Below are 16,333 nucleotides of genomic sequence, written 5' to 3' on the forward strand. Positions count from 1 at the left end.
TACACACCTTTGTCACTGCCAGTGGCTTCACTCTCGTCGCTCTGGAGGGGAAGTCTCGCTTGTGTCGAGATTCCAGAGACGTGCTGTTTCATCAACCGATGCTCGCACAAGGAGGTAATTATGCTGAGACAAGGTGATCGTAAGATTGGTGACCGGTGACCAGTGTAGGTGACGGTGTTGACTAAAACTTGTGTCAAGCCAAGACTTGTACCACAAGGTCGCTTCAATAGCCTATATAAGTTGTGGCTGTACGTTCCCACTTTCCATTCCCGTGGGAATTCTCGCAAGTACGATGTCGCATGCCATCATATTGTAAGTACACGAAACTTGTGGGACAAGGTTGCTGTGTATTTCAAGGACTGACGGTGTTTCAAACTTCAAGCAAGAATGTAGGAGCCACATAATATCGAGAGCACACGTTTCAACTTCACGTTGATCAAATCTAATTGTATAATACTTACTAACAACGTAATTTTTTATCAGTTCCCGTACTGCGGCGATTTCGGCGAGGTCGATTTTACATAAATCAGCCAATGAAACGTTCCATCGCCATCATCGTTAAGCTAGACGACAGAATGGTGTAGTATCGTTTACACCTACTAACGCATCTTCGTGAGTTTCTAGCTCATCCATAAGAGATCAGAAAGTTGCGTGATGCGTGTGCAAAACCCGTCTACTCTACTTCTCAACTGAAAACAGATGGAGCCTTCAGAGGCTGACGATCATGTCCAAGTTGCAGTAGCCTGGAGTCTGCATTACTTAGCGGTGAGTCGCTTGCTTAATACGAGGGCAAAACGATGACGGATACCCATATCATGCGCGGTTACCAGTGCATACGCAGTACGTGTGGTCTGATCTGCTTCTCCCTCGTTCTAATTTGACAACTCAGTGGTGCAGGTTACATTCTGGGTATGCTTGTCCTAACATGTTATTGTCTGCCGAGTCAAACTATTTTATTCAGACCTATGATTATATCTGTTTACTCGACGAAGAGGTAAGCAATGTAGTTGTTGTGTGATACACGTCGCTTTGGATATTGACAATGTGTCGTTCAAAGTGGACATACCTGCTTCAGTCGTGCTGGACTAGGGTAAAAGCCCTTTATATAATTGCACGATATGGCCCCATTTTCTCCTTGATCCTAACCCTATATCGTGCGTTCATTTCAGGCAGTGAGAATATATCCCCTGATGAACTGAAATGTTGTGTTTCAGTCTCCTTCGCCCCGAACGAGGACCTCAATGTATGTGAGCATACAGTTGGATTCGCCTACTGATGAATGGCGCTTCCTAACCACATGACTTCGTCAGAAATGCAGGACGCTAATCGAAGTTTACTCGTGTACGTGCACGGTACTTATTTAATAGCTGCTCTTCCTGGATGAGCTCTTTCCTCTGATAGGTTTTGGAATGATATCACTCGCTTGCTCCGAATGTATCTGTCATTCCCCTGCAACATATACATGCTCCTGATCCGATTTCTCCAGGGATTTTTGCGCTCAGAACTTGTGCGCTTTGGAACAACAATCGAATCGTGCTCGTAACCATACTGGCCACCCTTTTTGTGAGTCCCATACCCTGACCACACCCAAGCTCATGGTTGATACGTTAGCCAGGTCGTTGCTGCTACATCCACCGGCCTTCGTTTTACAGCGATTTCTTCCTCATATGGTTTGTGCTCTCTTGGGCTTTCGCCACTACTATTCGCACATATTCACATATCTGGCATAGTCATGACTAGCGCGATCCCAGGCATTACTGGCTGTTACACGGGCTCGGGCGATATATGGTACTTCGTGTCGTTGGTTCCTTTGCTTGTTTTTCAACTGGGTATGTCGCCAGGAACTGGGAGCGCAAATCACATACGTGCACTGACTGATGCTTTCCCCAGGATTGGTCTCCCTTTCACTCATACATGCCGTACAGAACTGTCGGACAGACAAGGGGAATCTGTACGTCATCATGGTGAAGCATAACATATTCTACTATGCATGTGGTGTCTGTGAGTCAGGACTTCATACATATCTATGTTCATCAATGATTTATATTGTTCCGAAAGTTCTTTCGGCCACGAATATCCTCGTACCAATGCTGTTTTCCGATGTACGTAACCCACAATACCCTTCAATATGATCGAGCCATTGATGTTGTGGACACCCAGGCCTCACATCGCTCCTTTGAAGAGTATGAACCTCCGACTTCTATTGCAAATTCATAATGCTGATAACACCCCCAAAATACAGTTTGGAGGTCTCTATCCTTGCGATCCTCGCCACTCGCATGCACCTCCATTTCTGGCATAGTGACCAGCGCATGCGCAGCTCTGGTTTGCCGATAATGCTACCAAGTACTTACATGCTTGTCGGATTGGAATCCGAGGCGGCTGAGGCAAGCATTTTGAGGCTTTAACCCTCGAGTCAGGAACATGATAGGTCAGGATATATCCATATTGATCGAGACCGCTGTAGTAGTAGAGTTGTCTGGCGCAGGTCCTGGGTCGTAGTCAGTAGTCCTACGCTGTTGTTACAGCCAGTCCTCGATGGATAGAGCCGCAGTCTCCAGTTTCTTGTATTTCCCTTGCAGTCCCTGCCCGTTGCACCAGGAGTGACGAGAGTCAATCAAAACTTTGCTACTTGCGTGTACATACAGGATTGAATGAGAAAAGGCGTAGCAAGTGGAAACCATAAGTACAACTCATACAACGTAAATATAGTGAGAATCGGACTAAGATTGTGACCAGAGTGGAGCATGGTAAGTCAGAACGAAAGTATACAGAACGTCCCGAATTCCCTTTCACCCTCACTGCAGGTTGATGCCAGAAGTCAAAGGGACCTCATACGCGTCGCATGTCACCTCAGAGAAGCGAAGTTTCTGACCCACTTTAGGGTTGCCATACTATCGACGAAAAAACGTCTTTAGCGAAAGAAAACCCCTTTGGAAAGTAGTAAAACTTACCAGCGTCAGTCCGGGCTGCGGCATCGGGCAAGCGTATGACAATGCACCGCCAGTGGGACCATACATTTGAATGGCGCATTCACCCCCAGCGCAAGAAGGGATACCCGTGAATTTACCCGCATGGGTACCATCAAGGGTGAATTCCATATGCGCCCCACCTGTGGCGTCATTAATCCAGCCCTTCGTCGACGTCGTGTCTTTGTACAATCCGTGCTGATCTTGGAGGGAGAAGAACTCTCCCGTCTCAACATCCTTTCCACGGGAGCAATCAGTGGTCGATTTGCAGACTTTGAAGGGGATATCGACGAAGAAGCCGTTCTTCTTGTAGTCGGTGTGATCCCTGTCGATGCCGAGTTGCTCGCCATCGCTGAAGGAAAGAATATAGCAATGGCCATATTTGATGCCTAGATATTTGCCATGCCCGCAGACTGGATTGTTCGTGCACGTGCAGGAGGGTTCAACACCGCCATGTCCATTGCCACATGTCTGAGAACAGGGACCAGGGAACGGCATAGGAGGTTTGAAAGGGTCGAGAGGAATGAATGGGTTGTGAGTATTGAGAGGGTTGTGGGGGTTGTGAAGATTGAGGGGGTTGTGAGGATTGTGAAGGTTGTGGGGGTTGTGAAGATTGAGGGGGTTGTGAGGATCAAAGGGGTTGAAGGGGTTGTGAGGATTGTGAGGGTTGTCGGGGTTGTGAGGATCGAGGAGGGTGTGAGGATTGTGAGAATTGAGGGGATTCTGAGGGTGGGCAGGCTCGGGGTTCGGAGGGTTGGGAGTGTCTGAGACACACATCCCATGGTTCATGTGAAACCCAACCGGGCAGCATCCTCCGTGCCTAGAACTGCTTGTTGGATCATACGTCCATACGTGGTTCTTGGCGCACCACTGTCCCGAAATGTCGATAAGCATGATTGATCAGAACTCAAATCGAAACCATACCTTGGCCAACAGCCCAGGCTTGTCGATCCATGTGAGACCACTCGCATCTTGAGCACATTTTTCCTCGAGGGTGTCCTGCTCAGCTATTCAGTATTAGTTCAGAAAATATGTGTAAGGACTTACCGCGTCTATATATTCAACGCCATAACAGAGTTCTTGCACAGCTGTCCGACGGCACTTCAGTTGACCGTCGTTGCCAGGAACTATTTCCCAATTATCAATGTCCAGGCCTGGCGATACACATCAATTGAGCACGTTGGTGAAGGTGGATTTAACCGTAGATCAGTTGTACACTTACCTCTTTGCCTAGCATGTTCCTCGCAGCTCAGAGGAGTACGGGGAGTGGCCTCAGCATGTTGAGACCACACGACATAGACTTGTGAGAGAGCTAAAGCAGCTATTAAACAAAGTCGCATCATTGCGGATGGCACATCAGAGAAGTTGCACGGTGTGCATTTATATCGTTACTAGCGCTTAACCTCTGTTTAGGAGAATCGGTGATTGGCATCGGAGTTCAATAATAATGATGCACACAGCATCAAAGAAACCAGCGCCCCCCGGTTTATCTGATGTTCTTCAAGTTACCATGGAAGAAATATGGCCTAGGTAATTTAGGAATATTCGTTAGCGGTAGCCGGAAACATATCAAGTAAGTTCTTACTGAATTGATAAATCAGTTATGAATACCATTTTACGCAACGGCGTTAGCTTGTTACTCATTGTGACGAGGAATTCCAATATCTGTCACCCTGGGTACACATTCGTCAGGTCAGTCAAAAACAACTTGCTTGCTTGAGCCGCTGCAGTGGAATGACACAAAAGGTGATCTGGTAGCAAGATACACGTAGACCGGACCAGAAGCATGTACTGAAGACAGGCTTGGGGCAGGTAACCAACAACGCACGTCAACCCCCACTTGCAATCATAACATAAAACTTGCTATGCCGGCACCAGCGCCATTCGAATGACGGAGAAGCGAAGGTTCCGCCACATCCCATGACAAAGAATGATCTAATGGATGGCCAAGAAAGACCCTGGGACCAATACGCAGAAAGTGCGCGAATAATTTTCGACAGATGGAGCGTCAATCACGCCACGTTCATTGCCGAAATTAGGTCACCCTCGAAGAGCGCTCTAATTATGAAACTCGGATCCTCCTATGTGCTTCAAATCAATAACAGGAGGTGGGCGAGCATGAAATTGACCCACCATTACATGGGTGTTGACATGATTCACAATGATCATCCCACTCGTCATAGAGAACTTGGAATTTGGCTAGAACAAGCTGAATTCAGGCGCAACGCATAAATCAAATTACCTACCATCTGCAGAAGGTTCATAGATTACCCTTATGCTAGATCGGTTCATGAGACCAATTAAACGAGTGCCATACTAAGTTTTGCCACCACAATGATCAGATGAACTCCGGGAACTTTCAGCATCCGTGGTCCTGACGCCGTGGCGAGCTTCTGTTGACTCATTTTGTAACCGAGAAGATGATAAGCTAGATCATCTGATCATGATACAGAGTAAAAAAAAAGACATTCCCAGAGTAGTCCGCACTGGCAACGGCAAAGATGACCAAAGAGAAGGGATGCTGAAGCGCTGGCGGGAGTTTCAAGTGGTACCATGAGGCTGTGACTCGATTACTAGCACGCTAAGGTGTGTGCTAAAGCCTGAGCGCTGAGCATTGGCCGAAACAAAGCAAATCTGTTGAGAAGCTGGAGATCGTGTTTTCAGCGTGATGCACCTACTAGCTGGGTACTGCCGATATAGAGTCAGGCTGACATTAAAATTATGCCGAGACAAGTTGATTGGCAATTGCATCCAGTGACTCCAAATATGAGTCCAGAATCCATCTGCACTCGTGCACCCGCAAGAATATTTCAGTAGCTGCAAGGGTACACAAGGTATGATTGTATATTTTCGAGTGTCTGCAATGCTAATTTGATGCAGTCATTCACCCAAGGTTTGCGGGACTTCAAGTCTTGGAGGCAAATGAACGAGTAGTATCCGCCACGTCGGCAACTTGAACTTCAAACCAACTGCAGAACACCAGAACTTCTTGTAACCTCAGTTCCTCCCATACATCCATCATTTCACACTGGTTTCAGTATTCCCGCACCACATCCACTACGTTTTTTTCGCTCACCCCCACATCTGGCGAGTTATCAGACTTCACAATCCCGGGCCATCTATGTATCAATTACCCACTGGCACATCCACATAGTACACTCCCTCAGCGATATTTTACCACATCGTTAATGATTTGCATATAATTCTCCGTGCACACTGCAGGAGCTGCAGTCTTGATTCGTTTACCGCAGGCTCACCCACCACATAACGCTCACAATTTCATCCAAGATTACAACAGACTCGACCTTACAGCCTATACACGTGCTTCGGTTATTGGATTACCTGATGTGCACTAGCGCATAAACACATTCGGACCAATGCTTTACCGCCTTAGCGCTAGTGATTGACTCGCAGTCACACCCTCATGGTTCCACTTCTTCAGCGCTCCATAGGTGATCTTTGCCGTTAATATTCCCAGTGCGAATGATAAGGTGTCCTAGCCTGGACTCTGATAATATAGCCGATCACCTTCTTGAGGCAATAGAAGCTCGCCAAGGCGCCAGGGCCACGGATGCTGAAGGTTCCCGGGGCTTTCATCTGACTGCGCAGCCTATTTCTGTTAAAACTTACGGTACTCGTGTAATTTGTTTCAAACTGATCTAGCCAAGTTTCATAGTCAGAGCGCTCTTTGAGGGTGACCTAATTTTGGCAATGAACGCGGTGTGATTGACGCTCCATCTGTCGAAAAACATTCGGCGCACTTTCTGCGTATCGGTCCCAGGATCTATATTGGCCGTCATGGGATGTGGCGGAATCTTCGCTTCTCTGTCGTTCGAATGGCGCTGGTGCTGGCATAGCAAGTTTTACGTTGTGATTGTAAGCGGGTGTACAATTGCAATTGCACGTTCGTTGTTGGTTACCCGCTCTAAGCTTGTCTTCAGTACATGCTGATGGTCCGGTCTATGTGTATATTGCTACCAGGTCACCTTTCGTTTTTTTCCACTGCAGCGGCTCAAACAAGTAAGTTGTTTTTGACTGACCTGACGAATGCGTACCCAGGGTAACATTTAATACAGATTGGAAATTCCTTATCGTCATAATAAGCAACAAGTTAACGCTGGTGCGTAGGTAAGGTGGTTTTCATTACTGATTTGTCAATTGAGTAAGAACTTACTTGATATGTTTCCGGCTGCCGCTAACCAATATTCCTAAATTACACAGAATATTTCTTTCGTGATAACTTGAAGAACATCAGATGAGCCGGGAGAGCTGATTTCTTTGATGCTGTGTGCATCATTATTGAACTCCGATGCCAATCGCCAGCTCTCCTAAACAGAGGTTGAGCGCTAGCCACAGTATAAATGCACGCCGTGCAACTCCTCCAGTATGCCATTCACAATGATGCGACTTTTTGTTCTAACTGCTTTAGCTCTCTCACAAGCTTCTGTCGTGCTTACTCAACACGCTGAGCACGCTTTCTACCCTCCTTATGAGGAACATGCTAGGCAAGCAGGTTACCATCCTAACCCTCCCCATGCTCCCTACCCTCCCAATCTTCCCAACCCTCATAACCCCCTCAACCCTCTCAACCCTCATAATCCCCTCAACCCCCTCAACCCCCATAACCCTCTCAATCCTCTCAATCATCACAACCCCTTCAACCCTCTCAATCTTCCCCCGTTCCCTGGTCCCTGCCCTCGGACATGTAACAATGGCAATGGCAATGGACATGGCGGTGTTGACCCCTCATGCAGATGCACGAACTATCCGGTCTGCGGGCATGGAAAATATTTAGGCATCAAATATGGCCATTGCTATATTCTTTCCTTCAGCGATGGCGAGCAACTCGGCATCGACAGGGATCACACCGACTACAAGAAGAACGGCTTCTTCGTTGATATCCCCTTCAAAGTCTGCAAATCGACCACTGATTGCTCCCGTGGAAAGGATGTTGAGACGGGAGAGTTCTTCTCCCTCCAAGATCAGCACGGATTGTACAAAGACACGACGTCGACGAAGGGCTGGATTAATGACGCCACAGGTGGGGCGCATATGGAATTCACCCTTGATGGTACCCATGCGGGTAAATTCACGGGTATCCCTTCTTGCGCTGGGGGTGAATGCGCCATTCAAATGTATGGTCCCACTGGCGGTGCATTGTCATACGCTTGCCCGATGCCGCAGCCCGGACTGACGCTGGTAAGTTTTACTACTTTCCAAAGGGGTTTTCTTTCGCTAAAGACGTTTTTTCGTCGATAGTATGGCAACCCTAAAGTGGGTCAGAAACTTCGCTTCTCTGAGGTGACATGCGACGCGTATGAGGTCCCTTTGACTTCTGGCATCAACCTGCAGTGAGGGTGAAAGGGAATCCGGGACGTTCTGCATACTTTCATCTTAACTCACCATGCCCCACTTGGTCACAATCTTAGTCGATTCTCGCGATATTTACGTTGTATGAGGATGAAAGGGAATTCGGGACGTTCTGCATGCGTTCGTTCTGACTTACCATGTCTCGGGCCATTCTGATAACAATATTGCTGACTATCGCTATGTATGTCTTGTACTTATAGTTTCCATTTGCCATGCCTTCTCTTGTTCAATCCGGCTCGAATATTGTTTAAAACGACCATGTTTGTTCGCTGTATGTACGCTCAAATAACAAGGTTGTTGATTGACCCTACGACGTCACTTGTGGTTTCAGATATTGATCCTTCCCACTTCCATTGTTTCTTTCTTCTTATAGGCCTATTCGCAAGGGGCTTATTCCCGCTTCAATTATCCTATGTATCCGCCGTTTCTTTTTGACAGATGTGGCAAATAAGATTCCTGACATTTTTTTCTCTCCGCCGGTGCCAATCCATACCCATCTGTCGGCGGTCCCCCAGCCAAGATGCCAGATGGCGACATGGCAGACGACAATATAAATGGCGGAGACATTGAAACACCTAAAGACTTGACAGAGGAGACGTCCCTAGGTGATAGTTGAACGTTTTGAATCCATTCGACAGTGACTTAGCACTTGGAAATTGCGCTCTGACATGAGAAATATGAGTGACTGGTAAATCGACCAAAACGTCAAACTACCTAAATCGAATCGCAGAAATATGTTCCTTTGGTGAAAATATAATGCAGCAGCCCAAAGTCGTATCCACCGCTGACAAGTTCACTCGAATGATCAGGAATGAACCACAGATCTGCATCACTATGAGGAGGCATGAACCAGAAACATGAAAGGTACAAACGTTGTCGTGATTTATTTTCATGTGTTATACTTGTTTCGCAGAAAGATCAACGAGGCGGACTGTACCGAGTCTAGACAACGAAAATGCCAGTTGAGCGTTTGTGTTTGGTTGAATGGTCGCGATTCAAGATTAGTCGGAAATATGAAGAACGATGTCACGTCTTCTACCTCGTTCAGCACGTCGGCACCGAGTTCCAACGTCAAGGTTGCATCAACCTCCGCAAAGATCATCTTTCCGTGTTCATAGTGAAACGTAGAGCCTGTATAAGTTGAAACACAGTTTGTCAGGCACGTGCAATATATCTATTCTCGACGTGTCGAGACGTACATGATTGGACGCAACTCACATGTCCCCGAGGCTACCTGCACTGTGCGCCATGAATACAACGGATGACACTTTTCTCAAACTTTTCGATAGTCCTTCACGACCTTCAAAGTTTCTCGGTATATGCGGACAGATCAGTATGCACAGAGTCTACATGATGATAATTGATCCGAATCAGCATGAGATCTCGGATTTCATGGAAGCCCGTACCTCAAAGGCCTGAGCGCTGAGCCTGCAAAGAATAATGGAAAATCGATTCAGACAGTCGTGATGAAGACCAAAGTCCGCGTTGGGTTACATAAAAATCTTCCTCATAGAGAACTAGTGGCACCGGTACCGCCCGCCCATGCCAGCAGCTTCAGCCCCAGAGCTGAAACAAATTCAAACAATCCATCACCTCAGCCACTTGGGATATGGCGACTACAACTGCTACTCCAAAAGCTCCAAGGTCAATCGATCATCTGAAAGGACTACTTCTCCATGATGTCAAGGTTAAAGTTGCAGGTCGGTTGTGATTGCAAAATGTGATAACTTGATGTTTACAACAGTACTTATTTTGTTACCCTACAGGCATAGATGGTGCACCCTTGCCTTCCGACCCTTGAATAAGTCGAATGCTGATTTCCATCTCAAGTGGATGGCGTCCTCAGAGGAAAATTTATGGTATGTTTCTTGCTGAGTCCGTCCTTATCAATATTGATTTGTTACCCGCAGTCCAAAGATAAGTTTCTAAGCGCCGTTGCCTCAGAAGGGTTTGGATTTTGTAGCGTGATTTTGTACGTGCCGTTGCTACCCCAATTCTCTGACTTGACACAAGCCGCGTTGCAGTGGCTGGGACATGCACGATTCAGTCTACACTCGGGAACTGGCTATATCAAATAAAGAGAACGGTTACCGCGATCTAATGGCTTCGATAGACTTATCGACATTTCGGCGCATACCTTGGGAAAACAACGTTCCCTTTTTCCTTGTCTCATTCTTCGATCCGAAGACTTCAGCGCCCATTTGCGCGGATCCTAGAGGCGTTCTGCGCAAAGTTGTTGATGATGCGACTGCTCGTGGTATGGAATGCATTTCTGGTGTGGAGTATGAGGTCAGAAATCTCAACCAGTTATGTTTTGCTCTCAATGAACTCATGAAGCTTTCTAGTACTTCAATTTCAAAGGTGCGTCCTGAAATTTCTAGTCCAGGGATGTGATCTAAATGGATTTATTCAGAGACCCCTGAATCTGCGGCTCAAAAGCACTTCACTCAGCTGCAGCCATTAACTCCAGGAAGTAAGCAAAGTCGCAGTTTGTTGCGTATTAGCTGATTAAAGATCACCGTAGTGCATGGATATAGCTTACTCCGCACTCAACTGAACCAAGAATATTTTCACGCGCTCTTCAACGAGAGTCTGAAGTTCGACATAGATATTGAAGGACATCGTACGATATTTTATCCACTATGACAGTGATGACAGCTGACTCCAGTGTAGACACCGAAACGGGTCCAGGTGTCCTCGAGACTGCACTCGCTTATACATCAGCTATGAGAATGGCGGACAATTCTATCCTGTACAAATTTTTGGCGAAGAGTGTAGGGCTGAAACATGGAGTCCTCCCTAGTTTTATGGCGAAACCATGGGGAAACGTGAGTCGAATTGTAGTAGAGTTTGTTAAAATCTCATGGAAACGTTGCTTCAGCTACCAGGCTGCAGTGGGTTTGTATTGATATCTCATTTTGTGTCAAAGATTCTTCTGACATTAGCTCAGACATGTTCACGTATCACTTAAAGACAGAGAAGGCCACAATGTGTTCTCACTTAAAGATGTAGATCGCGGACGAGCTAATGCAGCGTTTGAGGACACAAGATACCTAAGTCAAATTGGGGAGTACTTTTTGGCCGGTGTATTGGATGGCCTTCCTGATGGTAAGTTTGATTTTTATATTCGAGTAAGATGTATATGAATGCTAAATGCATGATGTAGTGATGCCTATGGTGAGTGCCCGACTCCCACTAAAGTGATTTTTATCTAAGAACTTGGGAGCTTGTGCCAACGATTAATGGCTATAAACGTCTCGTTGGCGGTGAAGCTTTTTGGGCTCCTAACGCAGTTACATACGGGTACGACTCTCGTGCGGCCTCTGTCCGTATTATCTCGCCACCATCTGTTCCACCATCCGCAACAAGATTTGAAGTTCGTGTACCTGGTGCCGACATGAATCCCTACTTTGCCTTGAGTGCCATCTTCCAACTGGGCATGCGGGGAATTGCCAAAAAACTCGAGCTCAAGACGCCACCCATCTCCACTTACCAAAGCGACCCAGCCAGGAAGAAGGAGGTGAACTAGCAAACAATTCTGGAATATTACGATGCTAACTACTTGCGAATAGGTTATTTTGCTTCCTGGTTCGTTGGAGGATGCGACCAAGGCTATGATGAGGCCTGACAGCATTGCGCGTGAAGTGTTTGGAGACGACTTTGTAGACCACTTTGGAGCAACGAGGGAGCACGAGGTGAGGCTTTGGAATGCGGCAGTGACGAACTGGGAAGGTAGGTGATGATAAACTATCTTTTACTTCATGCATTGATCGGGCTTTGCAGTTCAAAGATACCTTGAACTTGCATAATGAATAATAAGACTTCTACGGGCGCATATATATGGCCCCTATTCCGTGTAATTTAAATCCAATGACTGATTTCTTTCACATGGATCGCAGATATTTGACTTGGCATACCGCATCTGAGATATACTCCAGGTGTGTTGCTCTTTGTCATTTGTCACTCTGCTTGTCACCGTCGAGATCGAATAAGTGTTTAGCGGAGACATGTGTAACTTGGTCAGACCGCCGCCCGTTACACTAAAAGGTGGAATACTGACGGCTTATCTTTCAATAACAGCGACGGTAGATGTACTGATTATGGGAATTCAGGTAAGCCGGTGCTTGCAACATCGTCACATCCACTTTCAGGCAGGCCAAATGTCCGTACGCCGCCATCAAAGACGATCGTCTCCAAACGCAAAACTGGATCCATATCACATTGTTTTGAGATTCTGCTTCCTATGGCCTCATAAGGACCCTAGTTTTACCCATTGCGCCCTCATCTTGCTCGGCTTCTACTCACTTATATAAGTGGTAAATATACGTACCTCGCATGGAATCCTGCTGTCACTCCTGCACGGAATGCAGATAGAGCTTTCGGTTGACTGTCGTAGCTGAGAGGAGTCTGGAGACTTATACGGCGCGTCTCTTTCTTCTAAATTAGATGGGTGTTGACGACCATAGACGGATTGAAATAACAGGTCCTTTACGGGCGCATATAATGGCCCCTCTACTATACAGTCTAACTCTAACCATGGTTGCGAATGATGTGGAACTGCATCGGGATGTGAGGGTTGTATCGGTTTACTAGACTCTGACGAGATAATCTCTGCTATCCGTCATCATTCACCACTCTACTTCATTTCACCGGCCGGATCACATATGTGTTTTATGGTGACATATCCTCCTGTCTACTTACACCTTGGTCACGCGACCCATCATCAACTCCAAATGCAGCATGGCATGCCTCGGGTCTCAATCACGTCAGTATAAACACAAATATACATCTAGAACGTGAATGGCTTAGACTGCTTCCCATGAGAAGACTCCACTGGGGCCCTACTGGCAGCTTCAGCCCTGAGTGGCGTACAGCTGATTACGCCTGCATCTTTCTCGGTTCCCAACCCATCTATATAAGAGGCAAAGATAGATCTCTTGCGCGTGGAAACTCTTTTCTGCTCCTCCTTCGAGTCTGAATGCAAACGGAGTATTCGGCTGGGGACATCGCAGCGGCGAGGAGTCTTCGAACCTTCACGGTACGTCCCTTTCTTGTGGGGTGGCCGTTGATAACGACATATATCATGCATGTGGAATCAGTATATATACAGTGCGTACCATATCAACCAACATTTTCCTTGTCCTAACGCGGCTCAGCTTCGGCGGCTACATTCTGGGTGCGCTCGTCTTGGTGCATATATTCCATCCGCTATTAAACTTGCTTGTCCAGACATATGACTATGTTTGTTCGCTTTACCAGGAGGTAATCCGTTGTTTGAGATAAGGTTCTTTAGTGATAACACGCTATTTCAAGTTGACGTTCCTGACTCAATCGCGTTGGACCAAAGTAAAGGGTCTTTATATCCTTACACGCTATATGCCCTTGCTCCTCTTCGTTGGACATCTATATCGTGCGTTCAGCTTCAGCACACATCCCTCGGGTGATAATCAATGGATTGACATGTGCTTCAGTGAACTTCGTCCCAAATAATAATCCCGACGTACGTGATATTGCCGTAAACTTACTGACTGAACGACGCTCAATACATGGCATCGCCAGGAATGCCAAATGATCAACAATATTTGCTCGTGTACGTGCATGATCCCTGCACGCACTTCTAAGCGCTCCTATTCCCTCTCACAGGTTTCAGTCTCATTTCAGTCATTTGCTCCGAATGTAACTCTCCTTCCCCTAAAATAGTACGCGCGTTTCTCATCCAATTCATCCAGGCTTTTTCATCATTAGGACATATGCACTATGGAACCAAAACAAATCCGTGCTTATCGCCATGCTGATCGGATTTATTGTGAGTCCTCACTCACTGCACCCCAAGCTCTTGGTAGATGTGTCAGTCAGGCTGTCATTGTAGCATCCGTCGGTGTCCTCTTTAGTGCCACTGCTGACGCACCATGTATGCACTCTCACTTTCTACTTGACGTTCTATTATCACTCATACGCTTGTCAACTCGGATGTCACAGTTGACACCAGCACGATCCCAGGAATCACAGGCTGCTACCAGTCCACAGGCAGTGATGAGATGTTTGTGCCGTTTGTCCTCTTGTTTGCTCTCGAACTGGGTGTGTTGCGGTGAGCATGCGTATACAAGGACTCGCGCTGACCTAGTACGCTCTGCTAAGGGCTCATCTCTCTCACGCTCGTACGTGCCATACAGAGCTGGCGAATAGCTCGTGCCCCTCTGTATGACGTCCTTTTAAAGCATAACATATTCTATTACCTATGCGGTCTATGTGAGTCATCACATAGGCTATTTTGTTGTCCCTATGCTCATCGATGATGATTGTTGTCCCGAAAGTTTTCTCGATGGTGAATGCACTCACATGCCTGCTCCTCCAAGTGAGTACACCCGCCCCTCCCATCCCCAAGATTGAGTCGTTGATTTCCCAAACACTCAGTACGCGTACAACGCCATGTTTCAAGAGTGTGTCCCTCGAATCATGCTGCGCATTCCTGCTAACAAACCCCCTCCAATGCAGTTTCCAGCTCATCATCCTCGCGATCCTTGCCACGCGCATGCACCTCCATCTCTGGCATGTTGACCGACGAACACGTGGCTCCGATGCTCTCGTACTCATTCCTCTAACTGACGTGTCATCTGCTGGCCGCACGGGGTAAAATTGGCTTGCTTGCTTATTGGGTGGCGTTTACGGAGTGAAATTTGAACAATGGGAAGAGGCTGGCAACCCTTCATGTGTACAAGGTTTTGGTTGGATCTGGATGCGCTGGACGTGTGAGCGAGTGTATTACAACTGGGCAAATTTGGGATCCGCGTGCTTGAGTTTCTACCGCGCGTTCCAAGAGACGGGTGCTATGTTTGGACTTGATCGTTTATGCAACATCAGTAGCCATTACATTGTGAGCAAAATGATGAAGCAGTATCTCTGTTGATCAGGATCTGGTTGCAGCTGCAATGATATCACAAATCGATTACAGTGAGACGAGTAACCCGCGAACAGTTGTGGTGGTTATGCAGCAATCGGAAAATCATCGAACAAGTTATGATCTGCATATCGGACTTTTGCCTATCATCGTGGGTGTCAAGTGCTGATCGCGATAGGTAAAACAAATAGGCAGTAAATTTGCCAAAGATATTACGCAGGGTCTTTCCCTTAGCCCTGTTAACACCTGTTTGGCTGGAAACTTATGAGCGGAAATGACACTGTGCCAATATCATGAGACTCACAAGAACAACATGATCTATCTAAAGATAATCTACGGCCAAAATGATCTTGAAAAGTGTATTTTGATTAGCAGTGATAGACTTCTGGTCCCATTCGCTGATATCACTTGGCCTGGAAGCCTCATGCTGGTTTCTGGCCGCGAGACAAGCATCGTATTGCAATATTCCGTGACCTGTGCCCCGAAAAAATCGCAAAAACGGTTCTAGCTATACCAACAAGAAGTGAATCGAGAAGTTGCTGACCTTCTTCAATACCCTGGATGAAATATCAAGGGATCCTACGTTGAACAGGGTCTCGATAGCTTGAAAAGATCACTATCACGGTACGCCATGAGTGGCGACGTCGAAAGAGGCACACCTTCAAGCATTGTTTTGAGGATCATAGTGCACTCGACAACCTCATTATCGGAAAAGAGAGCCATATTGTATTTTACAAGTGAAGCTTATATGATGGTGCATGTTTGTTAGCTGAGCTGAGAGTCAAGGATCTATTTCGCTTCCGGCAATTCCCCACTGCCAACGGCAGCGCCAGTGCTTGAGGATGGCCTACGGGTGACGCCATGCGGGAGAGCATGGGAAGCGTCATTGGTGATGATCTCCACTTGAGAAGAAACGGGAACACGGAGAACGCGAAATCGCACGATTAATATTAGATCGCGTAGTCATTCTCCAGAACGCGGTATAGGTTGAACCGCAGTCGGCCAGCAGGAGAGAAACTTGATAGAAACTTCATGAATTCACAGTTTCACTGCACTCGGTACTCAGCGTCGACGTCGGGATATGTAAGAAAAAAAA

At 46.8% G+C, this 16,333-nt stretch overlaps 6 protein-coding genes across 6 annotated transcripts; 4 read left to right on the forward strand and 2 right to left on the reverse strand.

The window, feature by feature from the left end:
• Positions 1 to 257: 257 nt before the first annotated feature.
• Positions 258 to 2,654, forward strand: EDB93DRAFT_698475 (uncharacterized protein). Its single transcript, XM_041457134.1, has 16 exons — positions 258 to 612; positions 700 to 765; positions 831 to 840; positions 890 to 909; positions 962 to 994; positions 1,058 to 1,154; positions 1,215 to 1,243; positions 1,311 to 1,341; positions 1,402 to 1,434; positions 1,487 to 1,563; positions 1,616 to 1,670; positions 1,731 to 1,829; positions 1,891 to 2,001; positions 2,059 to 2,102; positions 2,161 to 2,183; positions 2,243 to 2,654. Exons 2-16 carry the CDS (start codon positions 700 to 702, stop codon positions 2,406 to 2,408), a joined length of 894 nt encoding a protein of 297 aa, XP_041305008.1. The 5' UTR covers positions 258 to 612; the 3' UTR covers positions 2,409 to 2,654.
• Positions 2,655 to 2,798: 144 nt separating this feature from the next.
• On the reverse strand, positions 2,799 to 4,312 carry EDB93DRAFT_1106086 (uncharacterized protein; the record flags this gene model as incomplete). Its single annotated transcript, XM_041447572.1, has 5 exons — positions 2,799 to 2,894; positions 2,955 to 3,839; positions 3,894 to 3,968; positions 4,017 to 4,123; positions 4,192 to 4,312. 5 exons carry the CDS (start codon positions 4,310 to 4,312, stop codon positions 2,799 to 2,801), a joined length of 1,284 nt encoding a protein of 427 aa, XP_041305009.1.
• A 3,055-nt stretch (positions 4,313 to 7,367) lies between these two features.
• EDB93DRAFT_1253011 (uncharacterized protein) lies at positions 7,368 to 8,324 on the forward strand (the record flags this gene model as incomplete). The annotated part of the gene is made up of 2 exons (XM_041453374.1): positions 7,368 to 8,168; positions 8,229 to 8,324. The coding sequence occupies 2 exons, from the start codon at positions 7,368 to 7,370 to the stop codon at positions 8,322 to 8,324; spliced, it is 897 nt and encodes a 298-aa protein (XP_041305010.1).
• Positions 8,325 to 9,948: 1,624 nt separating this feature from the next.
• Positions 9,949 to 12,148, forward strand: EDB93DRAFT_1090160 (glutamine synthetase guanido kinase; the record flags this gene model as incomplete). Its single annotated transcript, XM_041446258.1, has 14 exons — positions 9,949 to 10,039; positions 10,170 to 10,198; positions 10,250 to 10,311; positions 10,364 to 10,628; positions 10,685 to 10,700; positions 10,753 to 10,812; positions 10,864 to 10,962; positions 11,013 to 11,167; positions 11,221 to 11,237; positions 11,290 to 11,447; positions 11,506 to 11,516; positions 11,566 to 11,859; positions 11,912 to 12,071; positions 12,123 to 12,148. 14 exons carry the CDS (start codon positions 9,949 to 9,951, stop codon positions 12,146 to 12,148), a joined length of 1,443 nt encoding a protein of 480 aa, XP_041305011.1.
• Positions 12,149 to 13,317: 1,169 nt separating this feature from the next.
• Positions 13,318 to 15,406, forward strand: EDB93DRAFT_1106089 (uncharacterized protein; the record flags this gene model as incomplete). Its single annotated transcript, XM_041447573.1, has 16 exons — positions 13,318 to 13,377; positions 13,439 to 13,448; positions 13,496 to 13,515; positions 13,569 to 13,601; positions 13,653 to 13,749; positions 13,811 to 13,839; positions 13,899 to 13,929; positions 14,069 to 14,145; positions 14,196 to 14,250; positions 14,319 to 14,417; positions 14,526 to 14,588; positions 14,654 to 14,694; positions 14,754 to 14,779; positions 14,835 to 14,908; positions 15,059 to 15,213; positions 15,251 to 15,406. 16 exons carry the CDS (start codon positions 13,318 to 13,320, stop codon positions 15,404 to 15,406), a joined length of 1,026 nt encoding a protein of 341 aa, XP_041305012.1.
• A 143-nt stretch (positions 15,407 to 15,549) lies between these two features.
• EDB93DRAFT_1209954 (uncharacterized protein) lies at positions 15,550 to 16,315 on the reverse strand. Its single transcript, XM_041451030.1, has 3 exons — positions 15,897 to 16,315; positions 15,782 to 15,840; positions 15,550 to 15,711 (listed from the first exon to the last, which is right to left on the reverse strand). Exons 1-3 carry the CDS (start codon positions 15,958 to 15,960, stop codon positions 15,571 to 15,573), a joined length of 264 nt encoding a protein of 87 aa, XP_041305013.1. The 5' UTR covers positions 15,961 to 16,315; the 3' UTR covers positions 15,550 to 15,570.
• Between the last annotated feature and the right edge of the window lie 18 nt (positions 16,316 to 16,333).

This window comes from Suillus bovinus, assembly GCF_016758785.1.
Source record: "Suillus bovinus strain UH-Sbo-P2 chromosome Unknown EDB93scaffold_53, whole genome shotgun sequence".
NCBI classification, from domain to species: Eukaryota; Fungi; Basidiomycota; class Agaricomycetes; order Boletales; family Suillaceae; genus Suillus; species Suillus bovinus.